The sequence below is a fragment of the Leptopilina boulardi genome, unplaced genomic scaffold (genome assembly GCF_019393585.1).
Source record: "Leptopilina boulardi isolate dan_hultmark-lab unplaced genomic scaffold, ZJU_Lbou_2.1 LbouV2_55, whole genome shotgun sequence".
Taxonomy (NCBI): Eukaryota; Metazoa; Arthropoda; class Insecta; order Hymenoptera; family Figitidae; genus Leptopilina; species Leptopilina boulardi.
The window spans coordinates 1,213,667-1,238,510 of record NW_026138000.1 but is presented as its reverse complement, the minus strand read 5'-3'; the positions used below and the strand labels follow the sequence as shown (position 1 = coordinate 1,238,510).

At 19.2% G+C, this 24,844-nt stretch overlaps 1 protein-coding gene across 4 annotated transcripts; it reads left to right on the top strand.

The window, feature by feature from the left end:
* Window positions 1–413: 413 nt before the first annotated feature.
* On the top strand, window positions 414–23,006 carry LOC127290045 (ER degradation-enhancing alpha-mannosidase-like protein 3). 4 transcript variants are annotated; one of them, XM_051318420.1, is made up of 18 exons: window positions 414–675; window positions 1,454–1,711; window positions 5,650–5,695; window positions 5,836–5,936; window positions 6,573–6,612; window positions 6,752–6,864; window positions 7,033–7,186; window positions 7,319–7,447; window positions 7,524–7,695; window positions 7,948–8,105; window positions 8,404–8,508; window positions 11,908–12,252; window positions 14,544–14,705; window positions 15,015–15,113; window positions 15,670–15,987; window positions 16,165–16,393; window positions 20,415–20,527; window positions 21,136–23,006. In XM_051318420.1, exons 2-18 carry the CDS (start codon window positions 1,587–1,589, stop codon window positions 22,834–22,836), a joined length of 4,110 nt encoding a protein of 1,369 aa, XP_051174377.1. In that variant the 5' UTR covers window positions 414–675; window positions 1,454–1,586; the 3' UTR covers window positions 22,837–23,006. The 4 variants fall into 4 exon arrangements, with proteins under 4 accessions (XP_051174377.1, XP_051174376.1, XP_051174374.1 ...); XM_051318419.1 differs by having other exon boundaries at window positions 1,334–1,711; XM_051318417.1 differs by having other exon boundaries at window positions 1,204–1,711.
* The last annotated feature ends 1,838 nt before the right edge of the window (window positions 23,007–24,844 follow it).

Genomic DNA, 24,844 nt, shown 5'->3' with positions numbered 1-24,844 from the left:
TTTAGAATATCCGAAATGTGACACTTAAAGGTGCTTTTACACATAATTGATTATTTCGAATCGAAGTGTGAACGCTCCCTAATTCGATATATATCGATTTAAAATTCACTATTTTTTCCTTTATGTTTAAATATAAAAATAAAATAGCAATAAAATAATAATAAATAATAATAAATAATAATAAAATAATAAAATAATAGAGTAATAATAATAATAATAATAATAATAATAGAATAATAATAATAATAATAATAATAATAATAAAACAATAAAAAAATAAAAAAATAAAATTAAGTTTTCAAAAAAGTAAAAAGAATTTAAATTTTCGCGCCGTCATCTGGTGTCGAAAATTGGAACTAAACTTATCATATGATTCGGGCACAAAAGATATATATATATCGCATAAAATGTATATATAACTACTTTTTTTTGTTTAATTGTAATAAATAATTTGTAAAAATGATTATTTTACAATGTTAAATAATAATTTCATCGGTAAATGAAAAATAAAAAAATCATTTTCAAAACGTCGCGAGTGTTTGAAAATTATAATTACAAGGCGCGAGTGAAGTGAATTTTTTGAAGGTTTCTTTTTTTTTGGGGGAAAAAAATAAAACCCATTGAAAACCACCAATGAAACGTCATAAAGAGATAACAATATTTTATTCCTGTTTTGTATGTATATAGATATAATCGGTATAAAATAAACGTATATATATATATATATATAAAATGTATATAAGTGAAAGATAATTCAGAGCTGTCAAACAGGCCACATCATCTGGCCTTGATAGAAACAATTAATTCTTATCAAAAAAGAAAAAAAAAAACGTATTTTTTTTTTATTATCTTCCTTATACGCCATTTAAGTCACTAGTTTTTTTTTTTTTTTTTTCCTAATGACAAAAAAGAAAAAAACTTACAACATAATTAATTCTTATATTATTCCGCGAGAAATTATAACCTAAAAATAAAATTTCCTTTTTACCATATAAATATATATATATATTTATCAATTTAGAACGAAAAGAAAGATTTAATTTTATTAAAAGAAAAAAAATATCTCAGAAAGTGAAAATTTATTAATAATTACCCTTTTTTTTAAATAGTATTTTCTTTTCGATTAATAAAAAAAAAAGTGTTTCGCGTTACGTTGGTTAGAAATTTATTTACGCGAATTTATAATTTTTTTTTCATTCGTAGCATATGTTTGACTTTTAAAACTAATAAAAAGAAATAAATATTTAAAAATTTTCGTGAGTGAATTAATTTTCTTTTTTTGATTAAAGTGGTTTTTTTTTCGTGTATATATATATATTTAATGTGCGCGCAGAAGATAATAATGATGATGATGATGATGATAATGACGATGTCGTGTCAAATAAACAAAAATGCCACGTACGAGGGGCAATTTAATAATATCAATAATAAATTTATAGAATGCTTATTATAGTTGATAAAATCGACAATGTGTTTAATATCCTGACAAAAAGAATTATATTGACCAGGAAAAAAACAACAACAACAAAATAATAATAATAAAAAAAAAAATAAAAAAATAAGCAACAACAAAATTTATTTCAACGATGGCAAATTATTTATTTTTCTGGGGATGTTTCCTCATTTTTCGATATAATTCATATTTCAATACTCATGCAATCGAGGAAAATAATATTGAATTTATGAGCAAAGAGGAACGAGAAAATTTAAAGTAAGAATTATTAGAATTTTTTTTATATAATATATATATATGTATTTATTTATAAAACTATTTTTTTTAAATTATTTTTTATTTCAAATTTATTTATTTTATTAATTATTATATTATTATTATTACTATTTTTTATTATTATTTATTATTATTATTATTACTATTTTTTATTATTATTTGTTATTATTATTATTACTATTTTTTATTATTATTTGTTATTATTATTATTATTTTTTATTGTTTTATTATTATTACTATTTTTTATTATTATTTGTTATTATTATTATTATTATTATTATTATTATTATTATTATTATTACTATTATTATTTTATCATTTACAATTTTAAAAAATAAGTATTTTTTTACTAATAATTAATTTTCTTTTATATTTAATTATTATAAAATTATATTTATTTATAATATTCTCAGGGTGTTGAACTTTTTTAATTTTATTTTTGAAAAATTTTCTACTTTGTAGTATTTTATTTTTTTTTTTTGGTTTATTTTCTAATTTGAAAATTTTATCACTTTGGAATTTTTTTTTCTATATTTTGGAAAATAAATTTTTGAAATTTTCTACTTTTTTAATTTTATTTTTGAAAAATTTTATACTTTGTGGCACTTTTTTTTTTTTTTTTTTTTTTTTTGTTTATTTTCTTCATTGGAAAATTTAATTTTTTGGATTTTTTTTATAGTTTGGAAAATTAATTTTTGTAAATTTTATACTTTGGCATATTTTTTAATTTGGAAAATTAAATTTTGGAAATTTTATTCTGTAGGACATTTTGTACTTTGGAAAAATAAATTTTGGAAATTTTATACTTTTAGACAATTTTTGTAAATTTTTATGTTTGAAATTTTATACTTTGTGGCATTTTAATTTTTATTTTATTTTCTTCTTTGGAAAATTCAATTTTGAAAATTTTATACATTTCCAAATTATTAAAATGTAGTAAATTTATAAAATTTTCAAAATTTATTTTTTCAAAGTACAAAATGTCCCAAAGTATAAAATTTCCAAAAATTTATTTTTCCAAAGTACAAAACGTCCCAAAGTATAAAATTACCAAAATTTATTTTTCCAAAGTACAAAATGTCCCAAAGTATAAAAATTTCAAAAATTTATTTTTCCAAATTAATAAAATTTCCAAAAGTAAAATGTTCTTTTTTTTAATTTAGAATGGAAAATAATTAACATAAAAATTCCATAAAAATCGGGGAATTTCTTTAATTTTCTGGAATTTTTTTTATAAATAAATTAAAGTAACTATTAGTTTCAAAAAAAAATTTTCTACTTTTTTTCCCAAAGGCAAATGCAAATTAAAAATTTGGCCTTTATACTCAATTATTAAGCATGTGATATATTTTATATTCATTAAGTAAATAATTATTTACTACTATTTATTGAATCTAATAAATGATTTTTTAAACTTGGATAACAATTAATTAATTTTTTTGCAGTGAAATATTTGGTTTTTTAGTATAAATAAAAATTATTTGTATTTTATTTTATCGGTTTCAACTTCAAATAAAGTAAATTATTCATTAATATACGAATAATTTATTATTTAATGCTAATATCCACATTTAATTTATAAAAATTTTTACACCGTCTAATATTAAATTATCGAATTTCTATTTAGCAAAATTGTATAAAGTTGGATTTTATATTATGCAAAATTTTCAATTTACATTTAACTAAAATTCGATTTAATTTCCATTTAGCAGAACTCTTATAATTTTCTTATATTTAAAAAAATTTTTAATTAATATAATTTCAATTGAACGAAATTTATGTCTTTAAAAGTTGACTAAAAAAAGAACTAAGTAGAATTTATTTTATTTATTTATTCGAATTAAAAATGTTTTCATAGTTTTTAATTTTTGATGGTCAAAAAAATTACAGGCAATACTTAATCAAGTTTTACAGATTTTTAAATATAATTTTTTTTTTTAAATAATAATAATTTTGGAAGAGTTAAAATAGAATTTTTAAGAAATAATTGAATTTCAAAAGATTTTGTTAATTTTCAGATAATAATTAAATTTTACAGAACTAAAAATAATTTATCAAATAACATTTTGGATAACATTTTTTAAAAATAATTGAATTTTCAAAGATTTAGAATTTTGATTTTTGAAATTAATTGACTTACAAGTGATTTTTAATTTATAATTTTTGATGATTTCACCAAAAAAAATTTATTAGAAATATTGCAGACAAAAATAGAATAATTTAATAACTTTTTAAGCGAAAAATGGTTTTAGATAGTTGAATTTTTCGAAGAATAAATTAAAAATAATTGAATTTGAGGAGAGTTATAATTGGAATTATTAAATTTTAAAAAATTTAAGATGCGAAATTTTGGAAATAATTAAAATTTAGAAGCTTTTAAATTGAAATTTTGGAAAATAATTGAATTGTAGTTGATTTTTAATTGAAATTTTGGAAAATAATTGAATTTTAGATGATTTTGAACTGAAATTTTTTTTATTTACTGAATTTCAATTAAAATTTGAAAAATAATTGAATTTTTGGTTGATTTTGAATTGACAATTTTGAAAATAATTGAATTTTAGTTTGATTTTGAATTGAAATTTTTAAAAATAATTGAATTTTACGTTATTTTAAATTGAAATTTGGAAAATATTTGTATTTTCATTGATTTTGAATTAAAATTTTTAAAAATAATTGAGGGTTCACATGCAATAAGGGGATACGCATGAAAGTGAAAGTCCCCGCGTACAGCGATTCTGCGGCTGCGCGAGGGGCTAACGAAAATACTGCGCGTCCCCTTATTGTATGTGAACCCTCAATTGAATTTTACGTTATTTTAAATTGAAATTTGGAAAATATTTGAATTTTGGTTGATTTTGGATTGGAAATTTTGAAAATAATTGAATTTTAGTAGATTTTGAATTGAAATTTATTATTTAATGCTAATACCAACATTTAATTTATAAAAATTTTTACGGCGACGAATATTAAATTATCGAATTTCTATTTAGCAAAATTCTATAAAGTGGATTTTATATTATGCAAAATTTTCAATTTACATTTAACTAAAATTCGATTTAAAATGAATTTCTATGAAGCAAAATTCTTATAAAGCAATTTTTTTAAATATTTTTTTTTGAAATTTTAAATTAATATAATTTCAATTTAACGAAATTTATGTCTGGAAAAATTGACAAAAAAAAGAACGAGGTAGAATTTTTCTTAAATGAGAATTCTGTTAAATAAGAATTAGTTGGAATTAAAATTTTCTTTAATCAAAACTTTGGTTAATTAACAATTTTGTTAAATAAAAATTATGTTAATTGTGGATTTATTCAATGACTGTTAAGTAAATATTTTGTTAATTCGAAATTTACTAAAATAACAATTCTGTTGAAAAAAAATTTTCTTTATACAATTTTTCTTGACATAAATTCCGTTAAATTTGAAATTGTATTAATTTGAAATTCAATGTACCAGAAAATCTACTTTATATAATTTTACTAAATAAAAATTTGATAATTTAAAATTTGACGCCGAAAAAATTCTTTTAAATTAAATGTTGAGAATATTTATATGTCCCCAATAATTAGTTTATTTATTTCACTTAAATATTTAATTATTTTACGAAACATTTATTTGGTTCAAATACATATATGAAATTAGTGGATAATAGACACAGATGAATGATTTAATTGTATCAAAATAAATTTTATTTGATCAAAATAAAATTTTTTTTAGTGTAATTATAATCAGGGAAAAGTCAGGGAATTTTTTTCCTAGCAATTGTTACGACACCCTGAAAATTTTTATATAAAAATTATTAAGCGAAATGAAGTAGGAACGAAAATTATTAATTGTTTTTCATTAAAATTATTATTAATAAGAATTTTATATTAAATACTTTAAAAAAAAAAATTTTTTTTTCTTTTTTGCAGGGAAGAAGCACGAGATATGTTTTATCATGCTTATAATGCGTATATGGTAATTTATACTTTTTTTTCCTTCTTTATACAAAAATAGAAAATTTCAGTGAATGACAAAGAGAAAAAAAAATAGTTTGATTTTATAATGAATTATGTTAATTTTTTTTTTTTTTTTATTTCTTTATTTTTTTTTTCAAGGCCAACGCTTATCCAGCGGATGAATTAATGCCATTAAGTTGTAAAGGAAGATACAGAGGATCAGAGCCAAATAGAGGAGATATTGACTCAACCCTTGGAAAGTGAGTTATTTAAAAAAAAAAATTTTTTAAATACATATAAATTAATTTTTTTACATAATTATATTTGCGAAAAAATTATATTTACATTATTTTACATTTAAAGATTTAAATAATTCTTGAAAAAGAAGAAAATTTTTTTTTTATTTATTTGGAAAAATGAAATAAAAAAAACTTTTTTTTGTCCAAAAGTAAGAAATTCAATAAATAATATATACTTAAATTATTAATATTACTTTGTCCCGTCTTTTTTTTTATTTATTTATTTTAAACATAAACGGGTTTTAAATAAACTCGTTTTTATTTTCTAAGATAAAATTAAAATTTATTATTAAAATTTGCCATTTACGAGAATTTTATTATTAAAGAATGCGACAAAAAAAAGGACCTTTATTATTTAAAAAAAAATTAAATTATTATTATTTCAATAATTAGGATTTTTTTGTTCCATTTAATTATTTATTTATAATTATTATTATTATAATTATATTTATAATAATTATTATTATAATTATATTTATAATTGTAATTATTATAATTATTATTATGTCGAAAAGAATTTTAAATTAATCATTTTTTGAAATTAAAAAAAAAAGAAGGGTGAAAAAAATGTTAACTAAAAATTATTTTAATTTTCAGTTTTTCGTTAACTTTGGTTGACACATTGGATACTCTCGTCGTAAGTTCTTTATTTTTATTTTAATAAACAATGCCTAAAAAAAAAGGAAAGAAAAATAATTACTAGAATTTAGAAAAAAAAATTTTTAACAAGAATTTTATAAATTAATTTTTTTTGTTTATTTATTTATTTTGTTCAGGTTCTAGGCGATTTTGAGGAATTTGAAAATGCAGTTAAACTAGTCATCAAAGATGTTACTTTTGATACTGACGTTATTGTTTCACTTTTTGAAACCAACATCAGAATGCTGGGGTAAGTTTTCTTTTCCTTCTTTTTTTTTATATTAATATTTATTTTTAAAATTTTTACTATATTTATTTATTATTATTATTATTTAAAAATTAACGTTTATTATTGAAAAAAATTTATTTTGGTTTTTTTTTAATATCTTTTTTTTTCTTTTTTTTCGTCAAATTTTAGAGGACTTCTCAGCGGTCATATTTTGGCGGAATATTTACAGCAAAGAGCTGACATTATGCCATGGTATAGAGGTGAATTATTAAATTTAGCCAAAGACTTAGGATATCGTTTTTTGCCCGCATTTAATACAACAACAGGAATTCCATACGGACGAGTGAGTAGAGAAAAAAAAATAAAATAAAATTTACAAAAAACAGAAAGAAATTTTAAGAAATTATTTTTTTTTTTAAAAAATAGTAAAAATAAAAAATTATTTTAAAAATTTTATTGTTTTTTTTTTTTGTAGATTAATTTGAAATATGGAATGAAAGGAGTACCATTAGAGGTTTCACGTGAAACTTGCACTGCCTGTGCCGGAAGTATGATTCTTGAAATGGCCGCTCTTTCAAGACTTACTGGAGAATCAATTTTCGAAGTAAATTTCAATAAATTTTTTTTATTTTATAATTAAATATAGTAGAAATAATAATTTATTAATTGATAAATTTTAGAATAAAGCGCAAAAGGCAATGGACGTTTTATGGCGAATGCGACATCGTGGAACCGATTTAATGGGTTCAGTATTGAACGTTCATTCTGGAGATTGGGTGCGACGTGATTCTGGAGTTGGCGCCGGAATTGATTCCTATTATGAATATTGTTTAAAAGCTTATATATTATTAGGTAATTGTACATTTTTTTTTTTTTTTGAAAAAAATACGTTAATAATATTTTTACAATATAAAGAAATTTATTTATTTTTATTTAATAAATTAACGGGGGGGGGGGGGAAGAAAATTAGAATTTTAATAATAAAATTTTAAAATGAATTAGGTAATTTTTTTTTGCGATAATAATTTAATGATCTATATTAATTATAACATTGAAATTTAAAATAATTAATATTGTTTTTTGATTTTGCATTTTTTTTATTAGGTGATGAAAAATATTTGGGCCGATTTAATAGGCATTATCAAGCTGTGATGAAATACGTTAGTCAAGGACCAATGTTACTCGATGTTCATATGCATAGACCGAATACGAATGCAAAAAATTTTATGGACGCATTATTGGCATTTTGGCCGGGACTTCAGGTAAATATTTTTAAATTTACAAAAAATATAATAAATTATTATTCATTTCCTATTTTCAAAGAATTTTATTCCTTTTTAATTTTTGTTAATTTTCTCTTTATTTTATTATTTTTCCGTTTTTTTTCTTTATTTTAATTTATCTTCCATTTTACTTTTTTTAAAAATTTATTCTCCTTTTTATCTTCTTTACAATTTTATTCTATTTTTTGTAAATTTATTGTAAATTTATTATTAATTTTGTTTTGCAACGAAAAAGTTTTAATTTTACTTTTTTATTTCAAAAAAAAAAAAAAAACAGGTACTGAAAGGTGACATAAAACCCGCTGTCGAAACACACGAGATGCTTTATCAAGTGATGCAACGACACAATTTCATTCCAGAAGCTTTCACTACTGATTTTCAAGTATGTATTATTTTTTTTTTCTTTAAAAAAACAAAATTATCCTAAATTTTTTTCTAATAACGAAAAATTTGAAAAAATATTCCTAAATTAGGGTCAACCGGGGTAAATCCGAACGCTTTTAGTAAGTTTCAACAATAAAATAAGTTTTTTCCTTAAAAAAAAAAATACTTCCGGTATTCTGGTGCATGAAGTTGTTACTTTACTTCCATAGAACAATTTTATGGGGTAGCAAAAATTTTTGATAAATTACAATCGCAGGAAACTTAGCGTTCGTATTTACCTCGATACTTTGCAACTTTCCTAAAATACCGGGGTAAATACGAACGCCACTGTATTTCAGAAAAATCTCAGGGAAAATAAATTTAAAGTATTGCAATTGTTAAACTTATATAAAAACTCAAAAAAAATACGATAATAAACCTATTATGTAATAATGCATCATATATAAATACAAAAATCAAACAGGTTAAAAATTAAAATGCATTACACAATTAAAACCTTCAATAACTTTATCAAATCATAACGGATTTTTGCAAAACTTGCTACAGAAAGTATTTTGGAGTGATTGAATGTAAATACAAAAATAAAAGTCAAATTTTTTAAATTCAAAATGGCGTACTTTCCTAAAACTTATTTTTAAAAATGATCAAATTTGCTAACCCTGAAACCCCCCGTGTATAACAATTTTCGAGCGAATCCAATGAATTTTTTAATTCTCGTCCGCCATTTTGAATTTTGAAAAACTGACTTCAAATTGGTAATTAGCGACCCCAAAAACCGTAGAATACCAAATTTTATTAAGATCCTGAAAAACTTTTTTCAACAAATCATTTGGCAAAAAAAAAAAGTGGAACACTCCTTCGAGAGAACAGAGATTAAGTTTTTCTGCTTATTAATTACTAACGAGGATACATATATAGAAAAAAAAACTTTTTTCTATGTACTTTTATAATGTTAAAATAATAGTGTAATCAAATAAGAAAAAAATTATTGAAAATACCGTTCGGATTTACCCCGGTTTTCCAATTTTTCGGGGTAAATATACGAACGGTCTGATATATTATTAATAAAATTTTACAGAAGGCAAAAATCAAAAATAATTTCTGTTCTAGTATTCATTAAATTAAAATATTTTCAAATAATTGAATTCCAATTAAAATTTTGGAAAATAATTGAATTTTAATTGACTTAGAATTTAAATTTTTGACAAATAATTGAATTTTTTGATTAATTGAAATTAATTGATTTTGAAATGAATTTTTTTTTTTAAATAATTGAATTTCACTTAAAATTTTGGAAAATAATTGTATTTTAGTTAAATTTTAATTGATTTTGAATTTAAATTTGGAAAATAATTGAATTTTAATCGAAGTTTTGAAAAATAATTGAATTATAGTTGATTTTGAATTAAAAATTTGGAAAATTGAATTTTAGTTAATTTTAAAATAATTGAATTTTAATTGCAAAATTTAAAAAATAATTGAGTTTCAATTGAAATTTTAGAAAAAAATTGAAATTTAGTTATTTTAATAGAAAATTTTGAAAATAATGTAGTTTCAATTGAAATTATAGAAAATAATTGAATTTTAGTTAATTTTGATTTGAAATTTTTAGAAATAATTGAATTTCAAAAAATATTAGTTGGAAAATTTTAGAAATAATTAAATTTTAGATGTTTTTAAATTGAAATTTTTGACAATAATTGAATTTTAGTTAATTTTAAATAGAAAAATTTAAAAATAATTGAATTTTGAATTGAAAATTTGGAAAATAATTGAATTTCAGTTGATTTTGAATTAAAAATTTTGGAAAATAATTGAATTTTAGTTAATTTTAAATAGAAAAATTTTGAAAATAATTGAATGTCAATTGAAATTTTTAAAAATATTTGAATTTATATAATTATATGTAAATAATTGTATTTATATAATTGTATTTTAGTTAAAATTTAGTTGATTTTAAATTGAAATTTAAAAAATAATTGAATTTTTTGTTAATTTTTAATAGAAAATTTTGGAAAAAAATTGAATTTTAGTAGATTTTGAATTGAAATTTTGGAAAATAATTGAATTTCAAAAAAATTTTAGAAGGATAATTTTTTAAATAATTGAATTTTAATTGAAATTTAATTAAAATTTTTAAAAATATTTGAATTTTAATTGAAATTTTTTTAAATAATTGAATTTTAGTTGTTTTAGAATTAAAAATTTGAAAAATAATTGAATATTAGTTAATTTTAAATAGAAAAATTTTGAAAATAATTAAATTTCAAAACATTTTTGATGGAAAATTTTAGAAATAATTAATTTTTAGAACCTTTTAAATTTAAATTTTTGACAAATAAGTGAATTTTAGTTTATTTTGAAAATAATTGAATTTTAGTTAATTTTAAATCGAAAATTTAAAAAATAATTGAAATTAGTTTATTTTAAATTAAAATATTTTAAAATAATTGAATTCCAATAAATATTTTGGAAAATAATTGTATTTGAGTTAATTTTTATTTGATTTTGAATTTAAATTTGGAAAATAATTGAATTTCAATTCACTTAGAATTTAAATTTTTTAAAATAATTGAATTTTAATTGAAAATTTTGGAAATAATTGAATGTCAATTGAAATTTTTAAAAATAATTGAATTCATATAATTATATTTATATAAATTGTATTTTAGTTAAAATTTAGATGATTTTATTTATTTATTTATTTATTTAAAGTTATATATATATTTTAAATTGAAATTTAAAAAATAATTGAATATTTTGTTAATTTTGAATAGAAAATTTTGGAAAATAATTGAATTTTAGTAGATTGTGAATTGAAATTTTGGAAAATAATTGAAATTAGTTTATTTGAAATTGAAAATTTTGGAAAATAATTGAATTTTAATTGACTTAGAATCCGTTCGGATTTACCCTGGTTTTCCAATTTTCCTGGGTAAATACGAACGGTCTGATATTATTAATAAAATTTGACAGAAGGCAAAAATGAAAAATAGTTTCTGTTCTAGTATTCATAACAAACAATTAGAAATAATAAAATAAATTTTTAGCTTCTTTTTCTTGAAATACGAGACAAAATACTGAAAGAGTGTCATCTTTGATTTTCAATCTTTTTTGCAATACTCGTTATCTTTGTTTATGCTGTTGCTAATTAACAAACAAAAAATGGGATAATACTTAGAATCTCTTGAAGAGGATCTGAGGTAAAAATTCTCATATCGAACTTATTTTTAAAAATTTTAATTAAGCTGAAATAATTAGCGTTCGGATTTACCCCCCGTTCGGATTTACCCCGGCTGACCCTAATTTTTTTTTGGAAAATATAAAAAGGAAAAAAAATTGAAAAATATTCTAAGAATGAAAGTAGAAAAAAAGAATTTTTTTTTCTAATACACAGGTACATTGGGGACATCATCCATTGCGTCCTGAATTTCTTGAATCAACATATTTTCTATATCGTGCAACTGGCGATCATTATTATTTAGGCGTTGGTCGTAAAGTATTAAAAAGTTTACAAAAATATGCACGTGTAACGTGTGGCTATGCGGCAGTTTCTGATGTACGAACAAATAAACATGACGACACAATGGACAGTTTTGTATTATCAGAAACATTAAAATATCTCTTTTTATTATTCGCCGAACCAAATGAACTTGTTCTTGATTTAGATGAATTTATATTTACCACCGAGGGACATTTATTGCCATTAACATTGGCATCAGTTAGAACGAACGTCTCATCCGTGAGTATTTAAAGAAATAATTCAATTACTCTTTTTTTTTTAAATATATTTACAAAAAAAAAAGAATTAAAATCATTCGAAATTCAATTATTATTTTTATGAAAAAAAATGTAATTAATAATTAATAATTCTTGAAAAATTTTTTTAATTATTTTCAAATTTTTTTTTTTCAATTTCAATTATTTTTTTTTAATGAGTTTTTGTTCAAAATTCAAAAATTTGAATTATTTAAAATTTTTTTTTTCAATTTCAATTATTTTTAATGACTTTCTGTTCAAAATTCTAAAATTTGAATTATTAAAAAAATTTTTTTTCTTCAATTTCAATTTTTTTTTTTTTAATGAGTTTTTGTAAAATGCCAAAATTTCAATTATTTTCAAATTTTTTTCAATTTCAATTATTTTTAATCACTTTTTTCTAATATTTTTCATAAATTCAATTATCTTAAACTATTTAAAAATTCCACAAAAAAAAACTTGTTTCGGACATTTTTTCTAACAAAAAATTCTAAAATTCTATTTCGGACAAATGAAAATTGAATGTGTTCAAAAAAAAAAATTCGCACAATTAAAAATTCGGACAAATTTGCAATTCGGTAGCTAAAAATTTTGTTATATGTAAAAATTCGTATAAAAAGAAAATCATAATAATAAATAAAGAAATATAAATAAATTAAAGAAAAAAATTTTGGTTAAAAAAGAAAATCTCACTTAATAAAAAATTCGAAAAATAATTAAATTCGTGGTTGAATAAAAATTTTGGTTAAATAGAAATTTTTATTTCATAAAAATTTTGCTAAATGAAAATTCGTTAAAATTAAAAATTCGGTTAATATTCAAATTTGGTCTAATAAAACTTCGGCTAAATGAAAATTTAGTTTAATAAAAATTCGTTAAAATTAAGAATTCGGTTAAAATTCAAATTTGGTCTAATAAAATTTCGGCTAAATGAAAATTTGGTTTAATGAAAATTCGGTTAAATGAAAATTCGTTAAAATTAAAAATACGGTTAAAAAGTCAAATGTGGTCTAATAAAATTTCGGCTAAATGAAAATTTGGTTTAATGAAAATTCGGTTAAATGAATGTTAGTTTAAATTAAATAAAATTTGATTTTTTCGGCAAAATGAAAATTTGTTAAAATAAAATTTTAGTTAAACAAAAATTTTTCTGCTAAATGAAAATTTTAAATAAAAATTCGTGGCAATAGAAATTTGATTTAATAAAATTTCAGCTAAACGAAAATATGTGAAAATAAATCTTTGGTTTAATAAAAATTCGGCTAAATTAAATTTTTTGCTTTAATGAAAATTTGGTTAAATGAAAATTCGTTAAAATTAAAAATTCGGTTAAAATTCAAATTTGGTCTAATAAAATTTCAGCTAAATGAAAATTTGGTTTAATGAAAATTCGGTTAAATAAATATTCGTTAAAATTAAAAATTCGGTTAAAATTCAAATTTGGTCTAATAAAATTTCAGCTAAATGAAAATTTGGTTTAATGAAAATTCGGTTAAATAAATATTCGTTAAAATTAAAAATTCGGTTAAAATTCAAATTTGGTCTAATAAAATTTCGGCTAAATGAAAATTTGGTTTAATGAAAATTCGGTTAAATGAAAATTCGTTATAATTAAAAATTCGGTTAATATTCAAATTGGGTTTAATAAAATTTCGGCTAAATGAAAATTTGGTTTAATGAAAATTCGGTTAAATAAATATTCGTTAAAATTAAAAATTCGGTTAAAATTCAAATTTGGTCTAATTCGGTTAAATGAATGTTAGTTTAAATAAAAAAATTTGATTTTTTCGGCAAAATGAAAATTTTGTTAAAATAAAAGTTTCGTTTAACAAAAATTTTTCTGCTAAATGAAAATTTTAAATAAAAATTCGTGGCAATAAAAATTTGATTTAATAAAATTTCGGCTAAACGAAAATATGTTTAAATTAAATCTTTAGTTTAATAAAAATTCGGCTAAATGAAATTTTTTGGCTTAATGAAAATTCGACAAAATGAAAATTGGTTTAAATAAAAATTTGTGACAATAAAAATTTTTGATTTTTATAAAATTTCGGCAAAATGAAAATTTGTTAAAATAAAAAATTTTGATATTAATAAAAATTTGTTTTTAATAAAAAAAATTTCTTTAGTAATAATTTGGTTTTAAATAAAAATTTAGTTGAATAAAAAATTCGACTAAATGAAAATTGTTGCATAATATTAAAAAAAAAAAAAAAAAAAAAATACAAGTGTAAAAAAAATTCTTTATTTTTTTTTTTCGTTTCATTTTGCCAGGATTTTGAAAGGGATACAGTTGAAGTCGACGAAATGGACAGAACATGTCCGAATAGTTTACATTTATTCCCAGCATCAGTGAGACAACCATTGAGAAATATGGTCGAAGATGTTTGTCCGAGGAGAAATTTTAAAAGACGTTTAAGCGCTTCTCAATTTCAGGTGAGAAAAGAATTTTTATTTTTCTCTCGCATTAAATTATTAAAATATTATTCTATTTAATTTTTAATGAAAATAGTTTTTGCAAATTAATTTTTTTTATTGTTTTTTTTAATTTATTTTATTATTTTTTATTATTATTATATTTTTTATTTATTTTATTATTATTTATTTTTATTTATTTTATTATTATTCATTTTTATTTATTTTATTATTATTTATTTATATTTATTTTATTATTATTATATTTGTTATTATTTTTTTTTTATTTAATTATTATTATTATACTTTCTTTTCTTTTTTTTTTAACAGGCAAATAATATTGACCATTTGAAAATGTTGAGCGATATGGGAATAACAATTTTAACACTTGCCGATGGTCGTGTTCAATTTCTTCACACATTTTCTAATGTAAGTTTAAAGATTTTCTATTTTTCTATATTTTATTTAAAAAAAAAAACTTAAAACTAATTTTTCAATGATTAAAATTTAATTTTTGCTATTTTATTAAAATATTAAAATCAATTTTTCTGTTTTATTCAAAAATGTAAAATTAATTTCTCTATTTTATTAAAAACATAAAAACTAATTTTTCTACTTTATTAAAAACTTAAAAACTAATTTTTCTACTATATTAAAAAAAATTAATTTTTAATTATTATTATTAAAAAAATTCCCTTCTTTTTCTCTTTAAAATATTTTGAGAAAAAAAAAATTAATTTGCTTTCCTTTTCTTTTTTTATTTTGCAAAATTCAGGGTATCTAACGGTCAGGGAAACTTTTTTTTAATAATATATTATTAGAATATTAATACCTATTTATTTATTTATTTATTGAAATACGAAATATAGTTTTTAAATATTTTTGAAATAATTTTGAAATAATTTCGAAATAATTTTGAAATAATTTTGAAATAATTTTTGAAATAATTTTTGAAATAATTTTTCGTTATTTTTCGCTAAAAAAGGCAAAAAGTACACATGACGCCGAGGAGGGTCTACTATTTATGCAAGAAATGATTGAATTAAGTAAATATCAATCGCAACAAATTGAAACAAAACCACAATCAATTGTATTCACAAAACCAGGAACAGAACCACCAGAAGATGTGACATTATTAGCTGGTCCAGCACAATTTGGACCTGAATTACGTGGCAATAATAAATTAATCGGCAAAGTTGTCCTTGCACATCCACTTAATGCATGCACCGATATTATTGACGCCAATCAAATTGAGGGAAAAATTGTTATTGTCCTACGGGGAACTTGTATGTTTATTGAAAAGGTGAGTGTTTCTAAAAAAAAAAAAAAAAAAAAAAAAATTTATTTTCCTGATAGAAATATCAATTCATCGAATTTTGTTCGAAATTACAAAAATGGACGGAATAGACGAGATTTTTGGTGCAATTATTTTTGGGAAAATTTATCAAAATTAGAAATTTTTCTTAATTTTTTTATTTAGGCACGAAGAATACAAAAAGCGGGTGCTTTAGCGGGAATTGTTTTGGATAATGCACCGGGATCAAGTGCAAATACATCGCCAATGTTTGCAATGTCAGGCGATGGTAAAGATGTGGACGATGTGAAAATTCCATTTATATTTTTATTTACCGCTGAGGCAAATCAACTACTTGAGGCGATTAAAGAATATCATAAGATTTTTGTCACTGATTTTCTTACGCTCACAATTGGTAAGAAGAAAAAAACAGCAATATTTTATTACAATAAATAATAAATAAAATAAAATAAAATAATTTTAATTTTTCTAAATTTTAATTGATTTCAATTACAAATTATTCAAAATTTCAATTTTCAAAAATTTTTAATTGTTTTAAGTTTCAAAATATTCCATATTCAATTTGTCCAAATTTTAATTAATTTAAGTTTAAAATTAACCAAAATTTTAATTGATTTAAATTACAAATTTCAATTTGCCCAAATTTTAATTATTTTAAGTTTCAAATTATTCAAATTTCAATTTTCTCAAATTTTAATTGATTTAAATTTCAAATTAACCAAATTTTAATTTTTCTAAATTTTAATCGATTTAAATTACAAATTATTCAAAATTTCAATTTTCACAAATTTTTAATTGTTATAAGTTTCAAATTATTCAAATTTCAATTTTTCCAATTTTTAATTAATTTAAATTTAAATTTTCCTAAATTTTAAATTGTTTTAAAGTATCAAATTATCCAAATTTCAATTTTTACCAAATTTTAATTGATTTAAAGTTTAAAATTATTCAAATTTCAATTTGCCCAAATTTTAATTTTTCTAAATTGTAATTTATTTAAATTACAAATTATTCAAAATTTCAATTTTCCCAAATTTTTAATTGTTTTAAGTTTTAAATTATTCAAATTTCAATTTGCTCAAATTTTAATTTTTCTAAATTTTAATTTATTTAAATTACAAATTATTCAAATTTTATTTGATTTAAGTTTAAAATTATTCAAATTTCAATTTGTCCAAATTTTAATTGATTTAAAATTCAAATTAACCAAATTTTAATTTTTCTAAATTTTAATTGATTTAAATTACAAATTAATAAAAATTTCAATTTTCCCAAATTTTATATTGTTTTAAGTTTCAAAATATTGAAATTTCAATTTGCCCAAATTTTAATTAATTTAAGTTTAAAATTAACCAAATTTTAATTTTTCTAAATTTTAATTGATTTAAATTACAAATTATTCAAAATTTAAATTTTCCCAAATTTTTAATTGTTTTAAGTTTCAAATTATTCAAATTTCAATTTGTCCAAATTTTAATTAATTTAAGTTTAAAATTAACCAAATTTTTATTTTTCTAAATTTTAATTGATTTAAATTACAAATTTCAATTTGCCCAAATTTTAATTATTTTAAGTTTCAAATTATTCAAATTTCAATTTTCTCAAATTTTAATTGATTTAAATTTCAAATTAACCAAATTTTAATTTTTCTAAATTTTAATCGATTTAAATTACAAATTATTCAAAATTTCAATTTTCACAAATTTTTAATTGTTATAAGTTTCAAATTATTCAAATTTCAATTTTTCCAATTTTTAATTAATTTAAATTTAAATTTTCCTAAATTTTAAATTGTTTTAAAGTATCAAATTATCCAAATTTCAATTTTTACCAAATTTTAATTGATTTAAAGTTTAAAATTATTCAAATTTCAATTTGCCCAAATTTTAATTTTTCTAAATTGTAATTTATTTAAATTACAAATTATTCAAAATTTCAATTTTCCCAAATTTTTAATTGTTTTAAGTTTTAAATTATTCAAATTTCAATTTGCTCAAATTTTAATTTTTCTAAATTTTAATTTATTTAAATTACAAATTATTCAAATTTTATTTGATTTAAGTTTAAAATTATTCAAATTTCAATTTGTCCAAATTTTAATTGATTTAAAATTCAAATTAACCAAATTTTAATTTTTCTAAATTTTAATTGATTTAAATTACAAATTAATAAAAATTTCAATTTTCCCAAATTTTATATTGTTTTAAGTTTCAAAATATTGAAATTTCAATTTGCCCAAATTTTAATTAATTTAAGTTTAAAATTAACCAAATTTTAATTTTTCTAAATTTTAATTGATTTAAATTACAAATTATTCAAAATTTAAATTTTCCCAAATTTTTAATTGTTTTAAGTTTCAAATTATTCAAATTTCAATTTGTCCAAATTTTAATTAATTTAAGTTTAAAATTAACCAAATTTTTATTTTTCTAAATTTTAATTGATTTAAATTACAAATTTCAATTTGCCCAAATTTTAATTATTTTAAGTTTCAAATTATTCAAATTTCAATTTTCTCAAATTTTAATTGATTTAAATTTCAAATTAACCAAATTTTAATTTTTCTAAATTTTAATCGATTTAAATTACAAATTATTCAAAATTTCAATTTTCACAAATTTTTAATTGTTATAAGTTTCAAATTATTCAAATTTCAATTTTTCCAATTTTTAATTAATTTAAATTTAAATTTTCCTAAATTTTAAATTGTTTTAAAGTATCAAATTATCCAAATTTCAATTTTTACCAAATTTTAATTGATTTAAAGTTTAAAATTATTCAAATTTCAATTTGCCCAAATTTTAATTTTTCTAAATTGTAATTTATTTAAATTACAAATTATTCAAAATTTCAATTTTCCCAAATTTTTAATTGTTTTAAGTTTTAAATTATTCAAATTTCAATTTGCTCAAATTTTAATTTTTCTAAATTTTAATTTATTTAAATTACAAATTATTCAAATTTTATTTGATTTAAGTTTAAAATTATTCAAATTTCAATTTGTCCAAATTTTAATTGATTTAAAATTCAAATTAACCAAATTTTAATTTTTCTAAATTTTAATTGATTTAAATTACAAATTAATAAAAATTTCAATTTTCCCAAATTTTATATTGTTTTAAGTTTCAAAATATTGAAATTTCAATTTGCCCAAATTTTAATTAATTTAAGTTTAAAATTAACCAAATTTTAATTTTTCTAAATTTTAATTGATTTAAATTACAAATTATTCAAAATTTAAATTTTCCCAAATTTTTAATTGTTTTAAGTTTCAAATTATTCAAATTTCAATTTGTCCAAATTTTAATTAATTTAAGTTTAAAATTAACCAAATTTTTATTTTTCTAAATTTTAATTGATTTAAATTACAAATTTCAATTTGCCCAAATTTTAATTATTTTAAGTTTCAAATTATTCAAATTTCAATTTTCTCAAATTTTAATTGATTTAAATTTCAAATTAACCAAATTTTAATTTTTCTAAATTTTAATCGATTTAAATTACAAATTATTCAAAATTTCAATTTTCACAAATTTTTAATTGTTATAAGTTTCAAATTATTCAAATTTCAATTTTTCCAATTTTTAATTAATTTAAATTTAAATTTTCCTAAATTTTAAATTGTTTTAAAGTATCAAATTATCCAAATTTCAATTTTTACCAAATTTTAATTGATTTAAAGTTTAAAATTATTCAAATTTCAATTTGCCCAAATTTTAATTTTTCTAAATTGTAATTTATTTAAATTACAAATTATTCAAAATTTCAATTTTCCCAAATTTTTAATTGTTTTAAGTTTTAAATTATTCAAATTTCAATTTGCTCAAATTTTAATTTTTCTAAATTTTAATTTATTTAAATTACAAATTATTCAAATTTTATTTGATTTAAGTTTAAAATTATTCAAATTTCAATTTGTCCAAATTTTAATTGATTTAAAATTCAAATTAACCAAATTTTAATTTTTCTAAATTTTAATTGATTTAAATTACAAATTAATAAAAATTTCAATTTTCCCAAATTTTATATTGTTTTAAGTTTCAAAATATTGAAATTTCAATTTGCCCAAATTTTAATTATTTTAAGTTTCAAATTATTCAAATTTCAATTTTTCCAATTTTTAATTAATTTAAATTTAAAATTTTCCCAAATTTTTTAATTGTTTTAAAGTTTCAAATTATCTAAATTTCAATTTTTACCAAATTTTTAATTAATTCAAGTTTCAAATAATTAGAATTTTAATTAATTTCAGTTTTATTTTGCCAAAAATTCGAATTTAATGTGAGAAAAATCGAAAAAATTTTTTTTTTATGTTATCTCTGGATTAAATTTCATTTTAATTTTTGTGTTTAGATTTATTTTTTTGTTGTCCTTTTTAATTTACATTTTTAATTTTTTTTTTTTTTCATTTACAGGTGATTTTCAACGAAAGGACGATATTCTTTTAAAATCGCCCACTGAACAATCAATATTCGAGCGCTTAAAAGGATCACTCAATGAAATTTTCAATCGACAATTAATGTCCCAGGTTTGTATTTATTGGTGTTTGACATTTATTGTTGTTGAAAGTTTTATTCTTTGGATTTGGACGCAAGTGAAAAGCTAACGTTAAATAAAATTTCATTAAATTTAAATCAAAAAGAGAAAAAAAAAAAAAAAAATGTTTCGCATGATAGTTTTTTTTTTTTAATTTGTAATTTAATTTTTGAAAATAATAATTTACCTGAGAAAAAGTGAGAGAGATAAAACAAAAATAAAAAAAATTTCTAATTTGCAAATTTTTTATTTCTTTTGCTATGTTTTTTTTTTTTGCTTTTATTTATTTATTTATTTCCTTTTTTTGCTTTTAACTATTGTTAATTTTTTCCAAAAGTCTTTTCAACTATTAAAATTTATTTATTTATTCCCGAATTTACAAACTATTAAAATTGATGGAAATTTTTTTTTCTAAATTTTCAAATTAGAAAATTTAATTTTTCCATCTAAAAAAAAAAATTAAAGTATTTTTTCTCCCTTTTTTTAAACAGAAAAAAATCCTAGAATTCCTTTTTTTTCCAAAATAATAAAATATATTTACACAATAAATAATTAAAAATAAAAAAAAAATGTCTTTTTTTGTTCAAAAAAAATATTTAGAATTCTCTGATTGGAGGCGTGCCATCAACAACGGAACTTAAACAAAATCGTGACACAGAATTATATGAAATACCAATAGCTGATTTTGCCAATTTACAAGCGTTTCCATCAAAAAATTTGATACTCTATCAAATTTGTATAAAAGCAAAATCAGGCGTTGCTGCTGCAATAACGTCAAAAAAATTTGACGAAAAAAATTCACAAAATGAAAATGAATGGCGACAAATGAGACAAATTATTGTCAATTCAATTTATTCAAATGAACATATTAATACAGGTGTTTCACTTGATTTTGCATTAATAACATATTATTTTAAAATATTAATGCTCGAACGAGGTGAAACACATGAGACAATAAATAAATCAAATATTATTGGACGTGTCGCTTGGCTACTTAAAGAACTCAGTGAACTGGAGCCAAATATTACGAAATCAAATAAATTTGTTGACGATGAAAATGTGCCCATGAATTTATTTCAATTAAAAACAACAACAACAACAACAGCCGAGACAAATGAAAATTTATCATCCGATTTTGATAAATTACTCGATATACTAAAACGTTTATCGGAAATTCAAAAATTGCCCGAAAATGATCCCGAAAATGAAATTTTGCCTGGAAAAATTGTAGAAATACGAAAATTACCCCAAAATTCTCTGGAAAATGAAAATATGCCCGGAAAAATTGTGGAAAATCAAGAGAATCAAAAATTGTCCGAAAATGATCCCGAAAATGAAATTTTGCCTGGAAAAATTGTAGAAAAACAAAAAATACCCCAAAATTCTCTGGAAAATGAAAATTTGCCCGGAAAAATTGTGGAAAATCAAGAGAATCAAAAATTGCCCGAAAATGATCCCGAAAATGAAATTTTGCCTGGAAAAATTGTAGAAATACGAAAATTGCCCCAAAATTCTCTGGAAAATGAAAATTTGCCTGGAAAAATTGTAGAAAATCAAGGAAAAGAAGAATCATTTCAAAATAGTTGGGAAAATGAAGAAAATCCAAAATTGCCACGAATTGCCTTGGAAAATGAAATTTTGCCCGGAAAAATTGTGGAAAATCGAAATTCACCAAAAAATATTTTGAACGATCAAGAAAATTTGAAATTATCCGGAAAATTCCAGGAAAATGAAATTTTGCCAGGAAAAATTGTGGAAAATCAAGAAAAACAAAATGCGCCCCAAAATATTTTGAACGATCAAGAAAATTCGAAATTGTCCGGAAAAATCTCGGAAAATGAAATATTGACCAAAAACACTTTAAATAATAGAAAAAATCCGAAATTGCCGGAAAATTCTTGGGAAAATGAAAATCAAAAATTGTCCGAAAAAACCATGGAAATGCAAGAAAATGAAAAATTGCCGGAAAATTTTCCAGACAATCAACAAAATGTAAATATAATGGATATAATGAATGATAATAATGTTATAAAAAAAATTGATATAAAATTATTGGAAAATTTAGGACAAAATATTGATGAAAAAACGCGAAAAATTCTTTATGAAAATTTAGAAAATCTAAATAAAGTAATAACAACAACGAATGATGTATTAAAAATGAATGATATGATTCAATTTTTACATAATTCGGAAAAATTATTAAATCAAGTGAAATATGAAAAATTAAAGGAAAATTTAAATTTTAATCTTCCTGAAAAAGATGGAGAAGGGGACAATAAAAGATATATCGATGAATTATAAAAAAAAATACATATATAGGTATATATGGAATGAAATTTTGTTTTTGTGAGATGAAGAAAAAAAAATTTTATTCTTCAGCAAAAACTAAAAAAAAAAACAAAACAAAATGAAACAAAAGAAACAAAAACATAAACAAAATCTTTGCTGGTAATTTACAAGAAAAATTTTTATTTTTTCGAAAAATTTGTATTGAAAAATAATTTTCTTCTTGTTTCCAATTTCGAAAAAATATAATTTTTAATTCACTTCTTAATAAATTGTGAAATTAATATTTTTGAAAATTGAAAAAAAAGAATTTGAAAATTTTGAATTTTTTTTTTATTTGAAGAAAAATTTGAATATTTTCAAAAAAATTTTATTTGATTTCCTCTCGAAATTTGAATATTTTAAAAAAAAATTTATATTTGGTTTCCGCTTGAAATTTGAATATTTTTCAAAAAATAAAATTCAACGAAATTTTGAATTAACTGGAAATAAAAAATTCAAAATTTTAAAGACTAAAAAAAAATAATTTGTTTTGTATTTTTTTTTCGGGAAAAATATGGTTTTTAAATGACAAAAAATAGAACAAAAAATTTCTAATAATTTTTTTTTTCAATTTTCGAAAAAAAAAATGTGAAAAATTTAAAATAAAAAAGAAGAAATTTTTTTTTTGCAAAATATGAAACAACAAAAACAAAGAAGTGATTTTTGTGTCAATGTACAGAGGAGAAAAAAAAATGTGTAATTTTAGTCCGTGTACATAATTTCTCGTGAGAATTGTATATATATATATATATATACAGTTTATGTATACACTATAGAAAATAATGACTCTACTATTAAAAAAAAAAAAATTAGTTTTTTCAAATTAATGTGATTATTAATTAAATATATATTAAGAAAATTGATTTTTATTTTTTATTTTTTTGTCGAAAGAAGAAAGTAAATCTGCTTTCAAAAAGATGTGCGAGTGTAAATATATGGAAAAAGTTATGTGTACTGTAAAATAATAATAATAATAAAAAATACTGAATACTAGAAAAATCTAAAAAAAAAAAAAATATTTTTTTTTAAAGATATAAAAAAAAAATGATTATATATATACATGTACAATTTATTATTAAATGTTGCGAGAGAAAAAAATGTTGTGTATGAAAAATCGAATCGCACAATTTTCCTATAGAAATAATTAATTAGAATTTTTATTTTCAAGTTATTTTTTATCAGGAACAATAAAAAAATTTATAATTTTATTAGAAATTATTTTTTTCGATCAATTTTTCAATTTTCAAATTAAAATTTCACAGATTTTCTTTTTTATATACGAGAGAATTTTTACATAACAAAATTTTTTTCCTCCCGAATTTTTGTTTTGCAGAATTTTTATTAATACCGTAATTTTTTTTTACAATTTTTAAATTTGATTATTTCTAAAAAAAATTCTTTAAAATGTAAATTAATTAATTAACTTAATAGTAAATTAATTAATTAAATTAATAATAAATAAATTAAATTTATAGTAAATTAATTAATTAAATTAATAATAAATAAATTAAATTAATAGAAAATTATAATTATAATTACTGAATTTTTATAGGAAAATTCATGCGCCCTGAGAATGCAATTAAAAATATTTATGAAAAGAGAGAAAAAAAAAAAAGTAATCTATCATGAAAAAAAAAATAGAAGACTTACCTTTTTTTTTTTGAATTTCGTGCCATTGTACGTTTGTTATGCATCGTTTTTTACCTTACACTGGAATTTAAAAAAATAAATGTCGCAAAAAATATCTGAAAAACTAAATGTTGAGATTTCGTTACATGTGAGAAAAAGAAATTGTTTTGCAAATACGATGGAAATTTTTTTTTTTTCCTATAAAAATATAAAAGGAAAAAAAAAATATTTTTTTTAATTGTGTATAATTGTATTATTAAATATTTGTTTAAGAAAAAAAAAAAATTGTACAGCGAGAAAGTGAATTAATTGTATTTTATGTATAACTTAAAATTATGAAAAAAAAAATGAA